The sequence below is a fragment of the Nannospalax galili genome, unplaced genomic scaffold (assembly GCF_000622305.1).
Source record: "Nannospalax galili isolate Female #2095 unplaced genomic scaffold, S.galili_v1.0 scaffold683, whole genome shotgun sequence".
NCBI lineage: Eukaryota > Metazoa > Chordata > Mammalia > Rodentia > Spalacidae > Nannospalax > Nannospalax galili.
In genome coordinates, this window is record NW_008349093.1 from 653,354 (window position 1) to 679,556 (window position 26,203).

At 43.1% G+C, this 26,203-nt stretch overlaps 1 protein-coding gene across 1 annotated transcript in view; it reads right to left on the reverse strand.

The window, feature by feature from the left end:
- The window catches only part of Alk (ALK receptor tyrosine kinase), a 790,272-nt gene that overhangs the window by 324,110 nt on the left and 439,959 nt on the right, over positions 1-26,203 (reverse strand). Inside the window, exon 4 of the mRNA XM_008846481.1 lies at positions 19,782-19,983. Within this exon, the coding sequence (XP_008844703.1) occupies positions 19,782-19,983 (202 nt within the window). The remainder of the gene's footprint in view (positions 1-19,781; positions 19,984-26,203) is intronic.

Here is a 26,203-nt window from a genome sequence, read left to right on the forward strand (position 1 = left end):
GAAATGACAATTCTAGTTCATATCCTTGTCTACACTTGGTGTGGTCCATGGCATAGCCCATCTTCCTAACTTAAGTCACTAATTTTCATATAACTAGTGATGCTAAACATTCTTTATTGTGTTTCTGGTTTTAATGGCTATTTATATATCCTCTTTTACACAGTGTTTGTAAAATTTCCTTATTTCTTAATTCAGTAGGTGCAAGAAATTGTAATATATAGCAAATATTTTCTCTTCTTCATTTTTTTTTTAAAACAGGATCTCTTGTAGCCTAGGCTGGCTTCAAACTCAATAACCTTGAACTTCAGATCCTCCTGACTCCTGATTGCTCAGTTACATGTGGTACTGAGGACTGAACCCAGAGCTTACTGTATGCTAGACAAACCCTCTACCAACTGAGCTATATTCCCAGCCCATTTTTTAAAAAATGGAGTCCTTTGAAGAATATGTTTTGAAAGTTTTTATAAATGCTTACTGATCTATAATCATTTGCATCATATTTATGGCCTTTGTAGTGCTGAGAGAATTTACTTATACAAAGATTCAAAATTTAGAATACTTCTTCTTGGAATTCTGTAGGTTAGCTTTTATGTTTAAGTCTGTGATTCATTGTCAGTTGGTTTCCTTGACATCTTCATTCATGGCTACAGTTCCAAAGCCATGTCACACACTAATAACTCCTAAGTTTCTTCCTCCAGGCCAGATCTTTCCTCCAAAGTACACTCATGTTCACTCGCATAACCAGTTGGATGTGTCTAAGCACCTGAAACCAGTGTCTCTAAAATGAACTTTGCTTTTTCCTTCCATTTCAGAGCCACCTTTACCTCACTTCAATGAATGACACCAAACACCCAACTGGGGACACAAACAAACACAAGTGCCATCCCTGTCACGCACCTATGTCCAATCCAGCGCCAATCTTGGTCACTGCTCTTCTTTCTATACCCTGCTCTCCTCTCGGGGCCACTTTCCATTCTCCTGGACTTCTACAGAAGTCTCTGCAACCACTGCTGCCATATCTCCAACTTACTCAAAATCTTATCCTTAAAACTACATTGGCTTTGCTTGTCTCAAAAGATAGACATGCTGGAGAGCTGGATCAGCAGCTGAGGGCTTTGGTTCCTCTTGCAGAGATCTGAGTTTGGTTCCCAGCACCCACATGGAAGCTAAAAACCATCTGTAACTTCAGTTCCAGGGGATCTGACCTCCATGGGCATTGCATGACTTGGGTGTACGTACTACATGTAGACAATACACTCACACACATAGAATTTAATAAATAAAATACTTTAAAAAGATAAAGACTTTGAGCCTGCAGATTTGTGATCCATCTCCTGCCTGGCTTTCTCCCTAGTCTTCTTCCCAGATGATATTCTCTTCTCTTTGGGGCTTAGATGCTTTCCTCGATTTCCTTGAAGATATGCTGCTTCTTTCCTTTCTGTATTCATGTACCCATCCCTCTTCTTGAAAAGGTCTAGTTACTCTTCCCTCCCACTGGTCTTTCAGTTCAAATATCACCTCTTTTGGAAAGGCTACCCTGATCTTCCAGCCTCTGTTGTGAGAGCACATGGAAGCTGTCCCCTCCAATCATGTGTCACCTACAGCAATTAAATGGTGGCACATAGAATTACATCATGATGGTCATTTCCCTCTCTAGAATCCAAACTTCACGAGGACTGTTTCTGATTGTTCCCAGCTCTCCTTCTACCACTTGGCACACCTCTCTGCATATATGAAGGAATATTTATTGAAATAAGCATTTAGTAAATGCACACACGAATGAGCGAATGAAGACATAGGCAAGGCACTGTGCATGAGGGAGGAGGTGGATCTTGGGTAAGATCTGCAAAGACAGGAGAGTCAAAATGGAATCACCAGGTTGTGGGAAACACATTTGTTGATTGGCCTTTTGAATTGAGAATCAATACATAATTTTCTTTCTCCAATCATGTAAGCAGACTATTAATTATAGCAAGATGGGTGAGACTTGCATTAGTCTCATCAAAATCAGCTTGTCTGTAACTGGCTTTAGAAGAGCATGGTAAAATAGTTGCAACACAGAGGATGAGGATGTAACTTTGAATTCTCTGACCGTAGCTGCTCCCTGTTTAAAAGCAATTAGGCGCAAGCATCAGAAGGCATAAACGAGAGGGGAATGTTTGATTATAGGAAAATATTTTCATGAGCCAACTTCAAAAGAACTGTTTTCACCTGTGCTCTGGAGAGTTTGGACACCCTCCGCATGCAGTTATAGAAGGTTTGGCTTGGCTTAGTGTGGTGCCAAGATCAGGGTCTCTGGATCTGAGTGATTCTAGTGGAGACTCAAATGGAAGGAGAGAGGTGGAGTCTGACAATGCACAGCAGAGAAATGCACGTAGACTCATCATTTCTACATCATCCCAGTTTTTCCAACGATGCAGTATGCATACATCCCTCCTCTTAGTGGCTTGTTATTTGATTTTGCCTATGAATAGAATGAAGCAAGCCCTCTACTAAGTGCTCAGCTGGGGATGGTTGGCATGTGGACCAGATTCTGACTCCTGACCCCTATTCATACATGTCCTGGGGATGCAGCACTGGAGAGGAAACAGCTCTCTTGTTCTCAGCGAGAGCCTCCCATAGCTCCGCTCTTTTCCCCAGATGGATAACCTATCACTCTCATTCCTGGGTCTAATGGTGGTGAAATAAAGAAGGCCTACTGGATAGATAGTAGAGATGCATTTGATATGAGAGGAGATAGACTTCTCACTGGAATTTTCCTCTGGCCATCGGACATGTCAATGCAAACTGCTTTGCTGGGGTTGGGGAACCACTTCTGATGAGGACTGAACCCAGAGCTTTGTGTATACTCAGCAAGCACTGTACTAACTGAGCTACATACCCAACCCATGGTTTTTCGTATATTGAATGCAGGGGCTCACGGACTCTGAAGTGAGACCCTGTGGTCTCAAATTGCACCTCTCATCATGGTCAGCTGTGTAAAGTCAATCTCTTCATCTATCAAGTGGAGATGATACTGTGTGGTATTACAGGACTATGTGAAGATAAAATGGGTAAAAATGGGAAACGGCATTGTTCTCAATGCCTGGCATAGAGTAAGCACTATACAGAGGTAGCTCTTGTTAAGCTCTTGTTAAGCTCACTTAATGGGGAATCAGCCTTGTTTTCTGCCTCTGGTCAAGGACCCTGCTGCCTTAGCTTACCAGGGAGAATGACTTAAGATGTCATTCTTCATCATCAGTGTCAGCTCACAAAGCAGTACAACACCATTTTGTGTGCATGTGCTAGTGTGTTGGGTGTTTGTCTGCATACATACGTATGTGTACATATGTGTGTCCATGACTGTGGAGGTCAATCTAGAGTCTTGTTCCTTGGGAGCCATCTACCATGTGCTTGTTTTGAGACAGGGTCTGTCACCAAGACTGGCGGCTTACAGATTTGCCTAGGCTGGGTGACTAACAAGTTCTAGGGATGCTCCTGATTCTTCTTTCCCAGTACTGGGATTACAAGCGTATACCACCACGCCTGGTTTTATGTATGTGTTGGGATGCAAATTTAGGTCCTCATGCTTGCACGGACACTTTAACAACTGAGCCAACTTCCCAGTCCCAAGCATGGCACTATTTAAAGTTTTAATTTGTTAACATTTACTAAACACCTCTTCTGTGTCAGGTACTGTTTTGGATTTTGGGGGCAATGAGGTGAAAATGCGAAGTATGTATGTCTTGATAAAGCTTTAGCACCAGTGGTAGAAATGGACAGAAATAAATGACTGGTGAGCTTCTGCGAGGCTGTGGCATTTCATAGCCCAGAGAGAAGGAACACTAGGGGACAGGGATGATGGGACATACCTTCCTGAGGTGTCACTCTTATATTGCTACCAGTTGTACACCTCAGGGCTGTGGGATCTTCACTGTCTGATTGATGTTTTATTTCTCTTGTGTATCTAATGGATCATGGTATCTGGAGCATATAATTATGATAGACCAAATAGATTCCATCAGCTTTTACTGAGGCACTGTGCTAAAAGCTTTCACACACATTAAATCATTTAACCAATCCTCTATGAGGACATCCAGATTTCTTCAGAAGCCAGAACACCAGATAGAATAATTTTTTGATGGATGGAGTCCATTACCAGGTTAGGCCATGAGCCCAGGTGATTGAAAAAGCATAAATCAGGCAATTGTCCTGATGTTGCCACTCATGCCTGTGTTTAAATCTCTTGCTACTAATGGAGATATTATCTGACTCTCTTGATGATAAAAGAATTAGCTCATCAAATCACCACATGATCCTTTGCACTGTAACTTTGCTTTCTCATCAGTTCCAGAACACTGTTTAATTTTGAAATCGGAGCATTGACAGGTGGCATTGCTTCTCTATGTTTGCTTTGTTTTTCCTCCAAAGACTTCTGGCTGTGTGATCTGAACTGAAACCTGGAGTTCCTGTGTGCATAAGGTATGGCGCGAGAGAGATGCTCTCCTCCCCTCATCTTTATATCACTGTGAGCTCATCAAGTCAAACTCAGTTTGTACATTAGATTCCTCAAATATGAGCTTTTCAAAGATGTCACCTAGTCAAAATCCTCCCTAGAGAGAGACGAGACAAAGAGAGGGTTCCCCAGCTCCATTCTGTGGAGTCCAGCAGCAGGGGATGAGTCAGAATAGTGATGAGGCTGTCTCTCCAGCACTAACCTGGACCCATTTTAAATAACTCATCTGAATGTTAACGCACACTCGAGACAACAGTGCAGCTCATGCTCTTCCCAAATTGATTCATTTTGCTGTGAGCCTGATGCAATTGACTCAGTATCAAAATGTCTCTGGCAATTAAGGGAACAAAGGGGCAAAGCTGGAGGGCTACAGGGATGCCAAACAATGTGAGATGACGTGAATGTTGGGCTGAAATTAAATTTCTTTTTGAACCAGACATTTCTGGGGAATGGCAATGGCAAACAAGAAAGGCATTCTTTCCCCATGAGAAAAGCTTGAGGATTCTCCCTTGGGAAGAAAACATGCAAATTGTCTAAGAAATGGTCCTTGTGAAATGCTTAGCAGCCTTCCTGGCTCCTCGTGGTGCCAACCTTAGGGTTGGCTGGGGCTCCAGGATCAGGACACAGATAATGAAACAGTGGGCCAAGCTTGAGCTGCCTCAGGGGCCAGAGGTCCCACAATGATGAAGAACAGGACTTCTGGCCCCTTCATTGGTAAGATTCCATCTGAAGGATAAGACTCTGGAAAATGAGGTGTAGAGGAAACGCAAATCATTATGGAAAAAAGAAGTTATGAGAAGCTGCCTTGGTAGATGTAGGCTTCCTCTGTGCAATGTCTGGAGACACATATAAGATCAATCAGATAATATTAGAACAGAAGAACTTAATACATACTGAGTGCTGACACTATTCTGGGACTTTCATATCCATATTGTTATAGTACTGTTTCTTAGAAAAATTGTGCTATTAAGTGAAACCATATGCTATGTACTAAGAATATGGTAAACACTCAGCATGCATTGGGTATTTTGTTCAACGTGATCCTACAAGGCTGGTATTACTATCCCCTTTTATGTATGAGACACAGGAGACTTAGAGATAGTGAATACCTGTTTAGAAGTTCTTAATGATTTTCCAAAATTTCAAAGCAAAGGGATCATCGTGTTTTTCTAAGGGGCTAAAGCTGAGCTACAAAAGGGTGGCCTGTTTTATACTCTGATGAGCGACTTACTGGCTCAGCAAGTCAAAGCTGAGCTTTGATGAGCATGCTATGGGGTAGGGCTAGGCAAGTCCTAGCTGAGCTCTGGCAGAGGCTATTCTATGAGCTTGAAGTCAGTGAAAGAAGTTGAATTCAGTTACTTTCTTTCATGCCTCAAGATTCTATAAGTAAAATATTTTTCTGATTCTGCTAGCTACACTATGTCTTGAACTCATACTTAGTCACATGAGAATGTAACATTGGGGAAGCAGCCCTCGGTCAAGGACTCAGTGATCACAGGTATATGGTACAGGGGGTTTATTTCCATCTATACTGTGGCTTTGCAAATCATTGAATTTCCTGCCTCACATTCCACAATGGTAGCTGCTGCCACCAGCTGTCCAACCCCCAGAGACTATGCCTAAGTTGAACAAGGTGGCAGAAAGTTCAGAAAAAAAGCTGACAGGCAAATAAGGATTTTTGTGAGATGGAAATAATCTAAATCTCTGGAGAGGATGACTCTGTGGGTACCAAGAGAGTCCCCAGGGGGAGGGGACTAACCCAGTGTAAGACAGATTGGAAAACTCAAGGCAGAGGAGTCATTCTGAGGTCTGAAGTTTAACATTTAGTAGAATACTTATTCTAATTTCATGCAGTCAGGTAGGAATTTCAGTCCTCGGAGAGAAAAACAAAATAATGAAGGAAATATTTAAGGAACAGTTGGAGAGAAGGTAATTGGAATTCAGTTTAGCTTGTCTGACAAAACAAAACACTCAAGAGGAGTTGGTGTGGTTAAGTGGTGAAATAAAGACTAGTAAACTTAGGAACAAGGGGAAGAGGGGGATAGTAAGTAGGTGTCTTGAATGGAAGAGAAGGAAATACACAGGCGATAACTCAGAAAATGGGCCAGAGTGCGTAATCGCAAACAGTATCCAAGAGAGCCTAAGGATTTTATTTGCAAAGCTGGCATAGGCTAGCAGTGGCTTGTCAGTGTGGGACAGTCAGAGCTACTGAGAGAGGTGACGCATGGTGAGGCAAGTCACTGTATCCATGACTGCGAATGGGGTGTACTGTCTCTGTGGCAGAAGGAAGTGGGCTGTAATGGAGGATAGACAGGGAGTTTTGGTTAAGAGCTTTCTCAATGCATTTTACTTTTCTTAAAACCATGTCTCTAGTTTTCAAAGAGTTTCTGGTCCAATTAACTTAGAAATTTGTTCATTTAATAAGCATTTTCGGAACACATACTGTGAGTCAAGCACTGCGCTAGAGGTACGAAAATAAAGAATGCCCATCCTTTCCGGAGGAGCCTAATTGGTAAGAATAAATGTGGCCCAGTGCTGTGAGAACTCTAATAGAGACATGGAGTAGCCGGGAAATGTTCATGCGAAAGAAAACCTAATTATGCTACATGGAGTGTGTCTGAGGTCTCTAGAGAGTCTCTGTGGAAGAGGAGCGAGGAGATGCCTTTTTGAAGTAGAAAGATTGCTCTTTAGTGACCAGGGAGAACTAAAACTTTCTTTTACATGGGTAACATCAAGTAGTTTGATGCAAATGAACTGGGTCTCAAGAAATGGGCTGAGCAAAGCTGAAGATGAAGGCGGCCAGACCAGGATTTTGGGTGCTGTGCTGACAAGGAATTGAGATATGGTTTGTGTTGGACAGGCATCCACTGAATGGCCTGAAGCAGATTAATAGCCTGCAATACTTGCCTGACTGCTCTGTAATCACAATCTGGATGTGGTCCATGCAGGGAGTTTCTATAGCCCACAGCAGGAAGAGTCATTGAGGTTATTCTTAAAGACTTCAGCGAATTTCATTAGAATTAATAGTACAGCACCAAGCTGTGGTTTCTTCCTTGGGCTCCTTTAAGGAAAATAAAAACTTGATTCAAAAGTGGAATCAGAGAGCTTGAGGAGCTAATTCAGTTGGTAAATTATTTATTTCACAGCTAGATGTGGTGGTGCATGCCTTTGATCCCAGCACTTGAGAGGCAGAGGCAGGCGGATCTCTGGGAGTTCAAGGCCAGCCTGGTCTACATAGTGAATTCCATGCCAGCTGGGGCTACTGGGAGACCCTGTTTCAAAAAGAAAAACAAATATCTATCACACAAGCACGAGGGCTTGATTTGCATCCCTAACACCCACATAAAAAAACTGGGCATGGTAGTATGTACTTATAGTTCCAGCACAGGGAGATAGAGACAGTTTGGTTTCCAGGGTTCACTGGCTGACTGGCCTAGCCTAACTGGTGAGTCCCAGGTCCTAGTACGAGATCCTATCCCAGAAAACAAGGTGGATAGTTCCTGAGGGAAGACACCTGAGATTGACTTCTGGCCTCCAGATGCATAAACACACATGCAGACCTCCTCCACATGCACATAAAAGCTCAGGGAGGGAGCAGCAGTACTCCCAGCTTTCCCTGGACCACATCAGGCATTAAGCACCTGAGCTTTAGGGGCAGGAAGGCACCGAGCCTCAATAGCCTGTGCTCTTGGGTAAACAGTCTCAAGAACAAGAATGAATAGTAACAGCTCTTGTGCTCAGGCCCCAACCTGATCTAAGTTAAAAAAGCTGGGGCCTTCCCTAAGTTCTCCCCTCTCTTAACACCACAACATATACTCATTGGCAAAGGGGAGACTGTCAGTAATTTGGAAAGCAGTAGGGACCCTCATTCACTGAGCTCAGAGATGTAAAAGTCTCTCAGGAGTAAACATTGCACCAAATCTGTCTGCAGACTTTGTGAAGCCTTTTAAATTTGAAATCCCATGGTAGTTACAGCTTTTAACTAAGGCTCTGAACCATAAGAGAACACATTTCTGCAAAAGCAAGGAGTTTAGTGAGGCATGTGTGCTTAGTGCTATAAACAAACAGAAGGGGAAAAGGAGCACCCAGAAGCAGCCTAGGAAATAAGAAACAGATTTGCTTTGAGGCTAGGAATGAATGATAAGTCGAGCTGGGCTACTGTGCAGGCCATGGTGTTTTTTTCAAACCCTGGAGTCATCAGCACCAGTTGTCTAGATACTTTCTGTTTCACAAAAAGAGCCTGTGATTCATCACTCTGTTCTGTGACCTCACTGCAGACAGCCTTGGCTTCAGAAGGCGAGGGACACTATACTCCAGAGGAGCATCAGGAGACAGGAGGGCAGGGATCTGGTTTCCTTGATGGACTCCAGCCTGCAGCACTTCCAGCATTGTGCTTGCTAGTTCCTTGTTCCCTCTTTGCTTATTCTTCAAAATGGGTCTCGTCTGTGAGAAAAGTCCTTTGCATTTTGACCTTTATTTTGATAGGGAAAGATTCCATTTACACCGTAGAGAATATACATCTCAGTACTTAAGAATAAGTAACAGTTAATGATAATTTATTGTTAGTTATCAGTAGTACCTAGGAGCATACATTGTGGCATTGGACAGCCTTGGTTCTGATTCAATCTTCTCACTTGCTGTGTGACTTTGGGCAGGTCACCTAACCTCACTGAGCCTCAGCTTGTCCTCTGTAGGAGGCTTAGAACAGGCCTGACACTGGTGAAGGAGGAGTAGCAAGGAGTTTTCCTTCTCCTCTTCCTCCCCTGGCTCCTCCTCCCCTCTTCACTGGCCTTATGTAAGCAAATTTAGAGGAAAGCAGGAAGGAAGGGAAGCCTCCCCTCAGGCTGTGGGTCTTGATGCTTTCTTAACTGGCAACATCATCCTTGCCCCAACCTTTATGTTTGGACACTTAGAAGCCAACAGGTGAGCATACTGGGTCCCTGGAGATAGTGAAGGTCACAAAGCTGCCTGGTGGCACTGGTACCCAATGCCATTTGGAAAACCCTGAAAGGCCATTTCAGAAGAGGAGGTATTGCACTGGGTGTTGAAGGTATGCACAAGAATTTCTAGTAAAAAGGGTGAAGGGCAGTCTTATTTCTGCAAAAGAGGGATGAGAAGGACAATAGGGAACTTCTGGAATTTGAAGCAACTTTAACCAAAATTAATAGCCTCTATTCTAAGATCCACTTGAGCTTGGTAAGACATTCTAGCATTTGTGAGTGGTCCTTAGGCACCTGGAATTTTCACTGGAAAAGAAGATGCCAGCAAAGAGAAGAGAAAGTGAGGACCATGTCTGGACCCAAGGGAAGTCTTCTGGTCTTTCACTCCCAGGACATTTTCTCCAAGCAGGAGTGGTGGTGATGTGAGGTCTAGAGAAGAGACTTGGCTCTTTGGAAAAGGTGGTAGTTTAATTGCCACACAAGCCCCTACATGCCCAGGAAAGAATGAGAACTCCAAGAACCTGGGCAGGGCATGGGAGGGAAGTTTCTAAGTGACAAACCCGAAGGATGCCACAATCTCAGCTTATCACCAACCTCCTCTTGTCACCTGGTCCCTTGCACAGGCATATGCTGTGCATGGGATGTCTTCTCCTTGTCACCTAACCAATGCCACTTCCCCTTCAGAGCCAGCTTTCTGGGCCACCTTGCTTGATGGCCGCCAACGCTCCATGGGGCCTGTGTGTAGTAATCATTACAGCCCTCTCCCTATAGCATTGTAATGTCTGCTGTTGTTCAGTTTCAAACCTCATTCTGAGCTCCTTGAAACTGGAAGGGCCACCAGTGACCCAGCAGAACCTGAGACTAAGGAAGACTCATAAACCTTGGTTGGCAAAATGCATAGGTAAATGAATAAGAAAAATTCTTATCCCCAGTGGGTTATCACCTAAATTCCAATATTTGTTCTAATATCTTCTTCCCTACGGGGAAATGGTGAGCTTCAATAACATTCTGAGATGAGACGTGATTGTTTCTATCCATTTTGACTTCTCTTTGTATACAACATATATTTATCATTATGGGATTTGCCAAGATGCCATTCTGACAAGCCAAGGGGTTACAGGTATTCACAATTCTCTCATCCTCCTGGTGTTCAATCCATCAAACATCCAGGGCAGAGTAGAGAAACAAAAGCAGCCAACTCAAAAGAACCCCAGTACAAGCCTTTCGGCTGTCAAATCTCGAAGGTCAAAACTGGCAGAAGCTGATGGGCTTTTCATTTATTATATTATTATTTTTTTGACGCCCGTCAATGAAAGCAATCGTGAGAAAAAGTTCTACCTGCCAGGAAAGGAATTGTCCTTTGTACTTAGTGCCAACCTTCACAGTTGAGGTGCACTTTGACAGCTGCTTCCTGAGCCCCAGGGAAGATTACATATCTATCCCAGGGTGTGGGTGGAGGGCAGGGAGAGAGGACTTTTCATCTTTCCATTGACTGGAGACTCCTCTGTGATCTCAGGCTGAACTTTAATTTTTAGACCCAGAACTTGGCTTTAAAAAATGTTGATCATAGAACTACCTTTTAACTCATATATTCACCTGCCATATAATGCCTGTTACGTGCTACGTTATGCCTGGTGCCTTGAGGAATTAAAGATGTACAAGATGAGGTCTCTAGCCTTGAGCTTGTGGCCCAGAATCAGGTGAGTCTCTATGAGAAGATCTTTTCCTGATGGATGAGAACAGTTCTCTGTTTCTTCAGAGCCAGGCACAGTGTCAGGCTTTAACTGCAAGGGCCCTTGGGGAAATGACAGGGGAAAAGAAAATGAACCCAGAAGACTCTGTGTTCCTTTGTGTTGTCCATGACTACAGAAAAATCAGAGTTTCTCTGAGTTCAGTTTAGTCACTTGTAAAATGAGAATAATGTGTATGATGCACATTATAGTGAAGGTGAGATGGGTTGGTAGATATTGACGCACTTGGTAAACTAATACACAGTGTACAGATAGATGCTCACCGTAAATGTTAGCAGGTAAGAATCTGTCCTCCTAAGAACAAAAAAGGGGCAGTGGCTCTGTTGTGCAACTGGGCCTAAAATGAGATTCAACACATGACAATCGAAGCAAGAAGATGCATAGATGGACGGATATGTGCATATATAGAAGGACAGATGGATGGACGAATAGATGGGAATACATATATATGTACATATACATACATACACATATATATAGAGAGACAGTAGGGTGGGTAAATATACAGATGTATGTATGGATATATATGGGGCATAATGGATATATGGATATACATGTGTATGTATATGGATGATTGATGGAGAAATGATTTCTGAGTCAGAGAAAGGTCTGGCTTCCCTCTAATCTATGCTGTACTCTCAGTTTCTTGTGCCTTTGAAAATACTTTTGGAGGTATGTGTGAGTATAACCACAGTGACAACAAATCACACACATGATCTCAAATACATTCCAGATGCCCAAGCTTGGAGGCTGTGCAGGCAGATCTGGGCCACAGTTGGATAGCTGTAAAAGATACCTGTGAGCAGAAGAAAAATAACTGTCCATCACATATATCAGTCTAACCCACATTTCCAAGCTTTGTTCCTTTTCCCCTTAATGCTTAGTCCAATGGCTCTACAAAGCTACCAGTGTATGTGATCAACCAATTAAGCCACGATGCTAGCCATGATTCTTAATTACTGATGCACAGCCAAGTCTCCAGAGTTTCTAAAAATATGTATGCTCATGCCCCATTCCAACATGAATGAAATCAGGATGCCCCAGGGTGGGATTCAGTTTTATTTGTTTTGAAAAAATGTGGCTCTGATTTGTCACTAAAAATTAGATCGACCAGGTTAATGACTGAAAGTCCAGTTCCTGGAGAGAAGACCAGTGTTTTGGAAGTTAATTCAATATTAATAGCCCAAATGGTGAAGAATTTGGTAAATACAGGCACAGTGAGTGGGACTGCTGGTATACCAGGCAACACAGGCAATCACTTTAAGAATGAGGGAAATGGAATCCTATCTTGGTTTTGCTCATGTCTCTATCCCACATGGGCCTAGAGGAGGAATGGCCCTGGACCCCTTAAAGGAACAGACAACTTAGGAGGTGGGGGAAGAGTTTAGTACATGTTCTACATGTTGGGATTAAGCTTTACAATGACCCATGAAGTGGAATAATTGCTATTTATATAGAAGAAAGCCGAGGCTCACAGCAGTTCACAGATTCACCAAACTCTTCATTGTGTGTGGACAGTTAGCACCAAGAACACTTAGACCCCAAGTCTCATAACCACCTGTGCTCAGAGAACTCTGATTTCATGTTTGTTACTAGGCCAGAGGAGCCAGGAAATATGCCTCTGACAAGCCTGAGTGTGAGTTTTAAGGCTTTTAAAAATTATCTTTAAAGGCTTTGAATGGCTCTCTCTTTTTAGTGTAAATCATCTAGACATTAAAGCCCTTATTGTATATTTATTAGTGTGTTATTCAGACCAAGGGGAAAGAGAGAGAAGCTGACACCGTGAATGACTTTGAAAGTAAGAAAAAGCTGGGCCTGAAATTAAATCATTGTGACACTGCCACTCGAGGGCATCAATTTCAATAAATGATCACCTTTTTTATTCCTGATCCCCTTTATCATGCAGGCAGGATTGGAAAAGAACTTTGGTGGGATGCTGAGTGCTGAAGGCTCTTATTTCTCTCCATTGGCCAGACTTGCCACAGTGCCCTGGGAAGCCTGAAATCCTAGCCAACACAGCTCTAGAAAAGCCATCAAGCATCTATTCAGAAGCAAATGCCTACAGCTCTCCACTTGAGTGCTACCTTGAGGCCATCCCTTATTCAGCTCCCTGAGATCATCCTGTCCTCTCACCTTCCGAAAGCCAGGTTCTCTCTGCTGGGGTGGAAGGCATCTGGGGACTGGTAGGAAAGACTGCCCTTGTGATAGCTGAGAGGTTCCAATGGCAGAGAGATGAAGAGAACACCTGCCCCTGCCCCAGACCTGGGCAGCATCTGGAGATAAGGTTGATGGTACAGAACAGATGTTGGAGGTAGCAGAGTACAGCTGCCATCGCCACCACGGAAGGTGAGAGGCCCAAACAGGAAGGGCTGTGGCTGTTCACACTGCCAATCATAGGAGAAATTGGGGCTGGTGAACCCACACCTCCAATATGGCTTTGGATCACATTACTTTGGCACATCTTTTATTAGTGACATTACTGGTTTCTAATGCTGGGATTGTGGGTCACATCAGATTTGCTTAAATTACGGTGGCATCTGTGTGGGTATCCAGCCTGGATTTGAGACAGGTGGCTGCAGATTCTCATCTGAGGGCAATGGATTTGAGAATTTCTTATTGTACCCATTTACCCAGGAGATGACAGGTGAGGGCATGGAAGAGCTGTTGAGTACCAGTGTAGTGATGGGTTCCGGCTCTGTCACAAGCATGACTTTGACTTCATCATATTATGCCGTGGTTCTAGGCCTCAGCTTCCCCACTGGGAAACAGATGAGGGGGCACTGAACTCCAGTATGTTCTAGGACTAAGGCTAAGGTCCTGTTGAAAGGTGAAGCTCTGCACAGAGGAGCGTCTCAGCTTTTCTCCTACCTTCTTCAATAGGCACATTGGCACTGAAATGCTCCTGACAGCTCTGCTGGGCTCCAGCCAGAGTATCAACATGTCCTTTAGATTTACATCTTTCGAGTATTAGTAATTCAAGTGATTGACAACAGTTATCCCCTCAGGGACTAATTCTTCCTTCCACACACTGTGGAGTTCTGGTCACATATAATAAGTCCCCAGATAGTGATGGCTGCAGGAGAAAGATATATGCTTAGAGAGGCAAGGAGACCTGAGATGGATGTCTGGAAAGGTGCCCACAAGATTCTCTCTACAGCCTCAAACACCCCCAGTCCTTAAGCCTATGTACCAGGACCCAAGAGGGCACTAGCTACACACAATCAATTGCTGTGGGTTCTGTCTTTTTATTATTACTTTTAATATACATTCGTGTATTGCCTGCATGTATGTAAGTGCAACTGTGTAGTGCAATCCCTGTACAGGACAGAGGAAGGTGTTAGATACCCTGGAACTAGAGTTACAGAGAGTTGTCAGCTGCTGTGTGGGTGCTGGGACTCGAATCCAAGTCTTCTGTAAGAATAGTCAGTGCTCTTAACCGCTGAGTCATCTCTCCAGCTGGATTGATCTTTTAAAAAAACACATCAGCAGGGCAACATGGTGTAGAGGGCAGTTCACTGAGCAGAAGCAGAATCTGGGCTGCTTGTGCTGACTCTGCTGGCTACTGGTTTTCCCTAAGCACCTTAATATCTCTGCAGCATAGTTGTTGCTTTTTGACTTCATTAGCAGACTGAATGTTCCTTGAAAGTCATGGCCATGTTGTGACTCTGTCAGCTTTGGCATGTTTTTAAGCAAGGCAATAATTTTATTATTGTTGGGAAACAAATGTTTATATGGAAAAGGATCTGGCATTATTAAATATCTCTTACAGTCGGGTATAATGTGAGCCTTTTTCCTTATGCCATCTTATAACTCACCAGATTAAGTAGGTTTTATGGTATTCATTCAATTCATGAGAACTTAGTGACCAAAATTTTTAGCTTTGATTCTGTGTCTATCAGACGCCAGTCAGGCCTGGGCTGTTTGTCAGCCATGGTTTGTCTGTTTCCTTGCTTCTGTGGTCATTTTGGCTGGGCAGTGAGTAGACTGAGCCCTCATCTCTGTCCCCCAGGAGACTCCTACCAAAGCCAGGCCGCCTTGGCAGAATCAGCTGCTCACATTCTCTGATTCATTAGACCTTACATACTCTACTGCTTTCCAGGCGATTAGGAAGCAAGAAACTGTCATGGTCCCCAACTGCCTTTCTTCTGCCTCCAAGTACTTCTAGGCAGGCTGCTGCTCCCAGAGCTGCCACAGTGTGCACACGACTCAGGAGTTTGTGGGGACTTGGTGGTGTCTAACTTGTCATTCCTCAGCCTACTCCTCTGAGTCAGGCTCTCCCCAGCTGACTTTATTATCACAACTTCTTCCCTCTTGGCTGCAAACATTGAATATTGTTTTCCAATGACTGCTCCCCAAACTATCATCTCCTATTGCGAGAGGAAGCCAGCCCCATTTGTAATCATCACAGTCAACATCACCAGGTTGTTACTCGTCCCCCTTGCTGCTCTGCGTGCTTTGCTACCGAGGTAATCTCTGACATTAAAGAGAGTGAACTTTCACTGATGTGAACCACTGGTTTCTTGAGGCTGGCAGGACCCCATAATCAGAGAGCAGATTAATCTCCATCCCTTGTGATCCCAAACTCTGAGCAGAACAAATCAGATTAGGATAGTAAAATGACCCTTTATACTTTCATTAAGATCAGTATACAGAATCCTCCCATCCTCAAGGAGGACCACACAGCAGCATGTGGGCAAGGTCAGAGCATCATTCCTAATTTATAGATGGGGAAAATGAGGCTTAAGAAGATATGAGATTTGCCTGCAGCTAGAGAGCTCATTCATAGGACATTCTTGGCAGCTAGGCTAATCTTGTGTATTCTTTGCCCCTCTGTGGTCTTAACAAATAGAAATAAATGATTGTTCACTGAGCTGATGATTGAGTGGCAAGCTAAGATTTTAAATTCAGGGTTTCTCATTCACAGCACAGCGCCTGGGTTGTGAATTTCTCCACTGCACTACCATGGCCTAATTGAGCTCTTAAAGCAATGGAAAAATGCTTTGAAATCTAGCTGCTGGGTTTGCTGGGTTCAGAACACTTCCAACCTGTCCAGCCTATGACCTTGGGTAGGTTAATTGGCCTCAGTGAGTTTCTTGATCTGAAAAATGGGAGATGATAACAGTAACATGCTTCATCACACTTTTATGAGTACTAAGTGAGGGGCACAACAGTGACTGGCTAGTATCTCTAGGAAGTACTGAAGAAATGTTGACCATAGCTATGCCTTTACTTGAGTACAGGAAGTTGACTTTATACCATTGCTAGCCATGCCCAGTTCCAGTGACTGGAACATTCTCCTGAGTGCAGAAGTCCAGACACTCACTTGATAAATTTTGTGATGACTTGAAACAAGTCCTTACCCCTCCTGAGCCTTAATTTCCATATCTGTAAATTGAGAGCTTGAACCAGGTGAATGTCATAGGTCCTCACAGCTTTACAATGCTCCATCAAACTCACTGGTTATCAATGTGGATGCTTTTGCTGACAGGAGACATTTGGAAAAATATCTGGAAATGTTTTTGATTGTCTCATGGTACCAGGGAAAGGGATCCTAATGGTATCTAGTTGTACGGAGGCTGCGGGTATTAGGGGAAAATGCAAAGGTCTGCTCCCTCTCCCCAAAAAAAGAATTCTTCTGTCCCAAATGCCAGTAATATGAAGCTGAGAGACCTTGATACAATTTACACATACCTAGAGTTCTCTTATTTGCTGGGCAAGGGGCTTGGGTCATGCAACTTGCCAAGATGTCCAGGAGAACAGAACTCCTTGATGCAGTAAACAGACTATCGATTGGCCCTTTTGCTGATACCTTACACCCTTACCACATTGATCTTGTTGGAAGTACAAGCTGGCCCAGGCATTTTTAATTTAAAATTGAAATCATTCCTGTACATCATCAAAATCCACAATGGCTCTGTCAGGGCTGGGGAGAGCATCCACCTACCTGAGATTCACCATCCTTGACCACAGACAAAATCCTAGAGATGTGGCTGGAGACCACATCTGCCCCAGCATAACCCTTTCTTCCCTCTCCTGCCTCAATTTACACCCTACAGAGGGCAGCTTATCCCTGATGAAAATTTCCTTAGCAAGAGGATGTATTAAACCTTGAGTTTGGTGTCTATGGCAATGTTGTTCATGGCCTACCCACACTGTGGAGTGGTGGCCTCCTTGTTCTCATCATCTGTGGAGGTAAGGCTGCCGTGAATGTACTAGCATCACATGCCCCAGAGTCATGTATCTTGAGGCACCAGAGGATCTAAAGAACTCTTTTGCAAGGTTCTGTCACCTTTCTTTTTCCGTTCTCCTTATCCCCTGCCCCCGTCCTAACACATTCTTACTTTTCAGGAGGCTTTGGCTTTATTAGAAAGAGCGCAAACAAGGACATGCAGGCCCTGGAATCCACTTTGACACTGCTACTTTCTATCTCTTCTGTATCCATCTTCTCATCTGTTAAATGAGAATCCACTTGGCTGTGATGAGCACAGGAAGATATTGAGGGAAAATCATTTTGCAAGTCCCTATGGCTAGTCATCCTAGAGGAGCACTGTCTTTCTAATCCTGTGCTACAGGGACATGAGCACGGCCATGTGGGAGGTGCAGACATCCCTTTTCACTCGTGAATGTTCCTAGCTTGTCTCTCAAGGTATCTTTAAGTCTGTTCACATATAATAACAGTGATTCTCTGTTTCAACCTCCAGAATCCTAGGCAACACTCTCACTGGTCTCTCCAAGGCTGTATGGGGAAGGAATGTTGAGATGGTAAGTCAGAATAAATGATTCATAAGATTGGTAAATTCTGAGGCTACCACTGGCCTTGCCCTTCTCATGGCTGGGAGACCTTACCCTACGGGCTTCCCACTGGAAAGGGAGTCAAACTGGAAGGAGTCCTGGTGCCTGAAGACAGTTTATCCAAAAAGTGGGCAGCCCAGCCGACTGACACTCCTGATTTCTGGTGACTAGAAAGAGAAGTCCAAAGTGGCATTTCAGAGACAAGAAGATGGATGCAAGTCTAGTGATGGGATCCACATTCTTCCTGGCACAAAGACGCCATTCCTATGTGTACAAAATGTGTTGTGATCATATCCAGTCCATCCACTCCCTCCCTTCAACTTCCCCTAGTCCTTGCTTTTAGCACATCTCCCTTCCAACTTCATTTCCTTTTCTTTTTAATAACCCACTGAGTCCCATTAGTGCTACCCATATGCACATGGGTTTAGGACTCTCTACTGGGGCATGTGCAGCCTACCAGTGGCCATGCCCACAAAGAGAAGTGCTTCTTCCTCTCCCAGCAGCCGTCAACTTCTAAGAAACTCTCAGTTAGAGATGGGACTCAGTAGCACCTCTCCCATCTATGCTGGAATTTTAAGTGGCATGGTTTTATACAGGTGACTGACCACTGCTAATGTGTGTTCATGCATGCAACAGCCATGTCATATCCAGTGAAAGAAAAAAAAAATATATATATTTTTTTTTGAGACATGGTTTTCCTGTAGCCCCAGCTGACCTGGAACTTGCTACACACAAAAAATGAATAATTTAAAAAAAGAAAATTTCAAAAATTCAATAAAATTTGGGAAAAAGAGACCAAGGAACCAAAATAAAAGATTCTATTCCTGCCAGGGTGGCAGTGACTTGTAGTTTCTCTAGGCACAAGTGAGTACAGATGAGTTCTTAGCAGGCAGTGAGGAAGAGACTGCTAAGTACTAGGGAATCGTATCACCTTTCTGGAACAGCAATAGACAGGATTTCCCCTATACATATCATGGAGACAGAGGATGGGTGACAGTCATCCTTCAATTGGGACTCTTCTGAAAAGGTATCTTCTTGGAAGGAAGGCAAGTCTAAGCATAGCTCTAAATCCAGAATTGTTTTCCTATAAACATATTCTAATGAAAGATCACCCTTGTTAACTGAAAAATAATTACATGTGAGGCCTCTCAAAGTTGAGACCTTAGATGCTAGTTGTAATTATGAATGGAATAGGGAGAGAAGGCAGACACGGGGATGGATCAATTCAAGAAGCATTCCACTGTTACTTCCCATAAGGCATGATGGGTCACTGAGCAAGCAAGTGAAATTTCCAGAAAGCTTAGAGGAGTCCCCTTTGATAGGCCTTGGGTGTGACTTCAAGGTTATACATACCTGGGAAGTTCTAGAACAAAGCTCTCTTCCAATTTCTACTGGGATGACACTGTCTTTTCCCTTCCTTGCCCAAGTTCTGCTGGTAAAACCCTCTTTGGGGGAATATTAAACTGATTTCAAATTAGCTGTTTAACATTTTCTTTAGCTGTTTTCTTCTTGGCTCTGTTTGGACTCTGGGACATGAATATCTTTAACATCTTCACATTAAGTGCCCAGTCTGACAGCTGGTCCTCTAACCTCTGAAAGGACCGCTAGCCAGGGCAGTCAGGGGGCCCCACAGATCAAAGCCTGAGGCACTACCTGGGGAATATTAACAGTAATGGCTCAATCTGGACCTACCTATTAAAGGACAATTGTGAGTTTTAAGTAGATGTCACAGAGTCTGGAAATGTGCAACCCAATGCCAAATCACTTTTTATAAAATCGATTTGGACCCAGGGAAGGACTTACCCATGCTTCCCTGGAGTAGGCACCAAGAGAATCTCTCTTCCAGCCTCATTGTGGGGCAGTAGCTGAGCAATGTATCTCCCAGAAGGCTGTAGATGCCTATGCACCGAGACAGCCAGCATGCAGTGCTCACTGCTGCTCCTCATCCACGGGCTCAGGATGGTGTGCTTGGAATCTGCAGAGGTGTTCAGGAGGAGGAAGGAGCCTGGAGAGAGAGAAAGGGAAAACAAATCTGAAGATACGTCTAGGCAGTACCAGTCACAGTTCCGTGAAGGACTAGGAAAACAACAGCACTAAACTCAGATAAGCTAGGGGTCTTTTTTCATTTTATGTGCACACACCCAGCCGCATGCTTCCTCTTACCTTTTCTTTGCAAACAGCCCATCCTGGAGTAGTTGTACAGTGATTGGGGATGTGGGCTTTATGATCAATCAAGACCAGCTTCTAACCTTAGTGCTCCTTGAGCCTCAGGGCTTTTATCTATGAAACAGGAATTAAAGCATCTATTTCAAAGGACTTCTGCTTCTTTGCTTCCTAGATAAGTGATCTTGGGCAAAGCATTAACTTTTTTAGCTTCGAGTTTGTAGAATAGGGTGAGAATGTTTAGCTGAACTCAACAATCGAGTCAGATCTATTTCAGATCTTGTCTGAGTCCTGTGAATTTGCTGGTTTCCACAAAACCTGCTCTACAAATCCCCCTGGTACCACACACTTGCAGAAGAATTTTCTTCTGAGACAAGCGAACCCTTATCCCAGTAGCATGGGCCAGATGACCCAGAAGAAATGTACATTCATGGAGATTACTGTCAGCATAAAAGCAGGGCACCGTTTTATTGTTCCAGGCATTCCCAGGGATGCATTCACTTTACTTGCAGCACTTCTGCATTGAGCGTTTCCACCAGCAGATGCTGCTCCTTTGCAGTGGAGACCTATTCCCACATGAATCCCTACTTTCCCCGTGAAAACAAGCTAATGAGTACTCAGCCTTTGTAAGCCACCTCTGGCACTTTAAAGGTTTCCATTCTGCACAACTCAATTTACCAACTAGGCAAATGAACTAACAGCCTGTGATAAAGAATGGTGCCTTGGAAGAGCAGGATTTCTACCAGAAATAACACATTTCTGAGGACAAATGCATTGCTCCAGGAACCAGAGACTTACAACATGCTCAAAGTAGGCACATGTAGCATTTGGCAAAAATCAGGATAAAGTGAGCATAAGAGCATTTCTGAGCCAATCAGGGGTATGGTGGCAGCACAAGAATTCTGTGTCTGTTAGGAAATTCCTGTGTGGCCTATGGGCATTAGAAAAACGCTCTATAACTCTTGATAAATAATCTATATGTAATCTATAATTACAGTGCTGGAGAAGGTTCTTGTCATGAGCACAGGGGAAAAGGAGAAATTAGAATCCTAGACTCAGAACTGGATACACAGAGTATAACTAATACAAATCTTTGCTCTTCTTTTAAAAAATGCTTTATCATTTTTATGTGTATGAGTGTACTGCCTGCATGTATGTAAATGCACCGTGTCATGCAATGCCCATGGATGTCAGAAGAGGGCATTGGATTCCCCTGGAACTGGAGTTAAGGACAGTTCTTAGCCACCATGTGGGTGCTGGGAATCGAACCCGGGTCCTCTGTACCAGCAGCCAGTGCTCTTTACTGCTGAGCCATCTCTCCAGCCCATGCTTTTCTTATTTATTTACTTATTTATCTATTAATTTATATTTTATGTGTATGAGTGTTTTGCTTACATGTATGTAGTACACCCATGTTGTACAATGCCAGCAGAAGACAGAGGAGGCCATTGGGTCCCCTGGAACTAGAATTAAAGATGGTTGTGAGCCACCATATGGGTTCTGGGAACTGAAACCGCATCCTCTGCAAGAACAGCCAGTGATCTTAATTGCTGAGCCATCTTCAGCCTCCAAAACTTTGCTTTTCAAGAGAAGCAGATTGATGATCCAGATGGGACAAGGATTTGTTCCAAGCCTTCAACTGTCAAGACCAGTTGCTAGATCTCCAGAATCCTGAGCTGTTGTTTTTCCCTTGCATCTTCCTCATCATTACATGGTATCTGTTTGCCTAAAATATGGCAGGGAACTTGGTGTCGAGAGTATTTATTATAGCTCAGCTACTCAGAGGGACACTTCGGGAGAGGTGGAGCAGGCAGGCACTCAGCCAAATTCCTTCCTCCCTCACTGGGTTTTGCTCGCAGATTCCTCATATTGAATGCCTATTTTGAGTGAACTTCCTTGTACAGGCCCTGGGGACACAGACATGAAGCAGACACCATCCTGGCCTTTGAGGAACTCCAGGTCTGGCAAGGGGGAGGAGCTGTCTCCAAGAACTATATTTGGAAGTAGAAGTTACAAAGTTGCAACACATGTAACAGATAAAGCACTTTGGGAAACTCAAAAAGGGGATTTTAGGCCCAGGTAGGAACACTCATAAAGAAAATTATCTTGGCTATTTATTTATTTATTTATTTTTATTTATTAGTTTTTATTGAGACAGGGTCTCCCTTTAACCCCAGCGGGCCTGGAATTCTGCTGGCTGGAACTCTCCATGTAGATGAGGCTGGCTTCCCTCTCACAGAGATCCATCTGCCTCTGCTTCCCATGTGCTAGGATTAAAGACAGGTGCCACCATGCCTGCCTCTATATCTTTTATTTCAAGATTTTATTTTTATTTTAAAACTGTGGGGCAGATCTGACTTTGGTAGGCTCAGGCTGAGACCCTAGCAGACAGATTGAGAGGGTGGGTTCCGACGCCATCGGTGTAGTGGCTCTGATCTCAGCAGACCTCCACAGAGTCTGGAGTTCTGGCCTCCCTTGGGCAAAGGGCCTGAAAACACAGGGAACTGGCTGAGAAACCCTGGATCCTGCCTCCATGTCATGGTGAGCTTCCCCAAATTGCTCCATACCATCCCCCTACCTGGGATTTTGTGAGGCCCCTCCCAAGGCCCCTGGGCAGATCTGGCTTTGGTAGGCTAAGGCTGAGATCCTAGCAGACAGCCTGAGAGGGTGGGTTTGGCTCTCCATTGGTGTAGTGGCTCTGATCTCAGCAGACCTCCAGAGAGTGCCTAGTTCTGACCTCCTTCTGGCCTCTCTCAGACAGAGGGCCTGAGAATGCAGGGGACTGGCTGAGAGCCCTGGGATCCTGCCTCCACGTGGTGAAGGAAGCCCGAGTGTACCTGACTGGAACCTGAATTGGGGCGTCTGTGGGTACTCCTGAATAGCTGATCTGAAGCCATCAGTTCCCTCCAAATTAAACCTGAGAGAATCTGAACCCTGTACCAACCAGCTTTACATAAGCAATAAAGAAAGGATCTAGGCCTGGCATGGTGGCGCTCACCTTCAATCCCAAAACTTGGGAGGCAGAGGCAGGCAGATCTTTGTGAGTTCCAGGACAGCTGGGGCTACAGGGAGAACTTGTCTCAAAAAAAAAAAAGAGAAAGACAGGAAAGCAAAGGTAGAAACAAGTTGGGTACATTCTGGTGTGATCTTCCCAAATCAGGGCCATATTATTACTTAACATTAATTTGACCTCTCAGCCTCTGTGCAATCATCTCTCCCTAAAATGTGAAATTCTAGTATTGTTGTCCATGAGTAACAGGCAGAATCTGCTTATCTTGTCTTCGGAGATCAGAGGAAAGGTAGGCTGCCTCCTAGAAGAATCTGCTTCCCTTGACTTCAAAGGCCAAGGTACTTATCAGCTCAGTTTCCTTTTTCAGGCTTGAAAAATCCAAAGTCCATGGGACCGTGTTGGGGAGGGGAGAGGCTGCTGCTGTTTGAAACCCTAATAGAAACAACAGGGGAAAGCTTCACCTCTAGAATGAATGAAATGGAAAACAGAATATCAACACTGGAGGATAAAGTTGAAGAACTGGACCACTCAAGCAAAGTTTATGGAAAAATTTAAAAAATACAGGAATGGAATATGCAAGAGATGTGGGACAACATGAAAAGACCGAATCTATGGATCATAGGAATAGAGGAAGGAGAATAATTTCAGGTTAATGGTCTTGACCAGATCTAAAACAGGATCATAGAAGAGAATTTCTAGAAATTAAGGAAAGACATCCCCATACAAATACAGGAAGCACATAGAACACCAAATAGACAGGATCAGAAAAGAAATTCCCCATAACATATTATAGTAAAAACAATAAATGTGCAGACCAAAGAGAAAATACTGAAAGCAGCAAAAGAAAAATAAGTCACATACGAAGGAAAGCCCATCAGATTTACAAATGACTTATCAATGCAAACTATGAAAGCCAGAAGAGCCTGGACCAAGGTATTTCCAGTTCTACATGACAATAGATGCCAGCCCAGAATACTTTACCGAGCAAAAGTGTCTATTATAGTTGAGGGGGAAAGAAAAATCTTCCATGACATGAACAGCCTGAAAGAATACATGTCTGAAAACCCATCAAGTACGCTTGAAGCAATACAGAGACTAGAGAGAGAAACAACTATACCCCAGGGGCAATGAAAGAAAATAAAGGTATAATCTAGGAAACACAAAATTAGATAGAGAACAAAAACAGCAATGAAAATGATGGCAACCAATATACATCTTTCAATAACAACCTTAATTAACAATGGACTGAATTTTCCAGTCAAAAGACACAGGCTATGTGAATGGATGAGGAAACAAAGTCCATCTCTTTGCTGTCTGCAAGAAACCCATCTCATCTTCAAGGATAAGCACTACCTTAAGGCAAAAGGATGAAAAGGAATATTCCAAGCAAATGTCACAGAGAAATAAGCAGGGGTTGTAATTCTAATATCTGACAAAATAGACTTCAAAGTAAAACTAATCAGAAGAGATAAGGAAGGTCACTTCATTCTGATAAAAGGAACAGGTAACCAAGAAGATATTACAGTCCTTAACATATATGCACCAAATTTTGGTGCACCCAAATTCATTAAAATAACACTACAGGACTTTCAAGACACAGATTAACCCCAACTCAGTAATAGTAGGGGTGTTCAGTACCCCACTTTTTGGATAGGTCAACTGGACAAAGAATAAACAGAGAGACATCTGAATTAAATGATACCATACATCAAATGGACCTAACAGACATCTTTAGAATATTCTACCCAAGCACTAAAGAATACACTTTCTACTCAGAACCCCATGGAACTTTTTAAAAAATTGATCACATACAGGGCCACAAAACAAACCTCAACAAATACAAAGATATTGAAATAATTCCATGCATTCTATTGAACCACAATGCAGCAAAGCTCAATATCAACACAGGACAAAGCCCTAGGCACTACAGGAACTCATGGCTGTTGAACAACACATACCTAAACAATGAGTGGGTGAAAGGAGAAATTAAAAAAGAAATAAAAGAATTCCTGGAATTCAATGAAAAGGACAATACAACACAACACAACCTCCTGGACACATTAAAAACGGTCCTAAGAGAGAAATTTATAGCTCTAAGTGCCTACATTAAAAAATTATAAAGAGTCCAAATAGATGACCTAACACTGCAACTCAAGACACTGGAAAGGCAAGAACAACAAATGAAGCCCAAACCAGCAGAAGAGAAGAAATAACAAAAATCAGAGCAGAAATTAATGAAACAGAAACAAAGAAAACAATAGGAAGAATCAATGAATCTAAGAGCTGGTTCTTTCAAAAGCTAAACAAGATAGACAGACCCTTAGCCCAGTTAACCGAAAGAAAGAGCAAAGTAAAAATAAATAGATTTATTTGGGCCAACTTTATGGTCTTAAACACCCAAAAAGAAAGTATAACTAAAGAGTAAAGTGATCAATATATTTCTTTAAGAGTTCAAGGGATTATACTTCCCAGATTCAAACCATTATAGGGGAATATTTTAAAAACCTATCGCTACTAAATCTAAAAGTCTAAAAGAAATGGATAGATATCTGAAATCATGGGAACCTCCAAAGTTAAACCAAGAAAAGATCAACAGTTTAAACAGACCTATAACATATAAGGAAATCAAAACCATAATATTTCTGTTTTTTTGAGGCAGTCCCACCTGTAGCATATTGCTCTAATATGATGGATAAATTTGTTTTCTCCCCCTATCTAGAAGTCTTTGAGGGAACTCATTCTCAATGGAAGAAATAAAGATGGCTAAGCAACAGCTCAAAAAGTGTTCAACATTATTAGTAATTAGGGAAATGCAAATTAAAACCACCCTAAGGTATCTATCACCTTACCCCAATCAGACTAGCTAGGATCAAGAGAACAAATGATACCAAATGCTGGTGAAGATGTGGAGGGGAACGCTCATTCACTGATGGTGGGATTGCAAATTCATACAATCTCTATGGAAAACAGTGTGGAGAATTCTTAAAAAACTAAAAATGAACCTACCATATGACCCAGTTATACCATTCCTTGGCATATACCCAAAGGACTC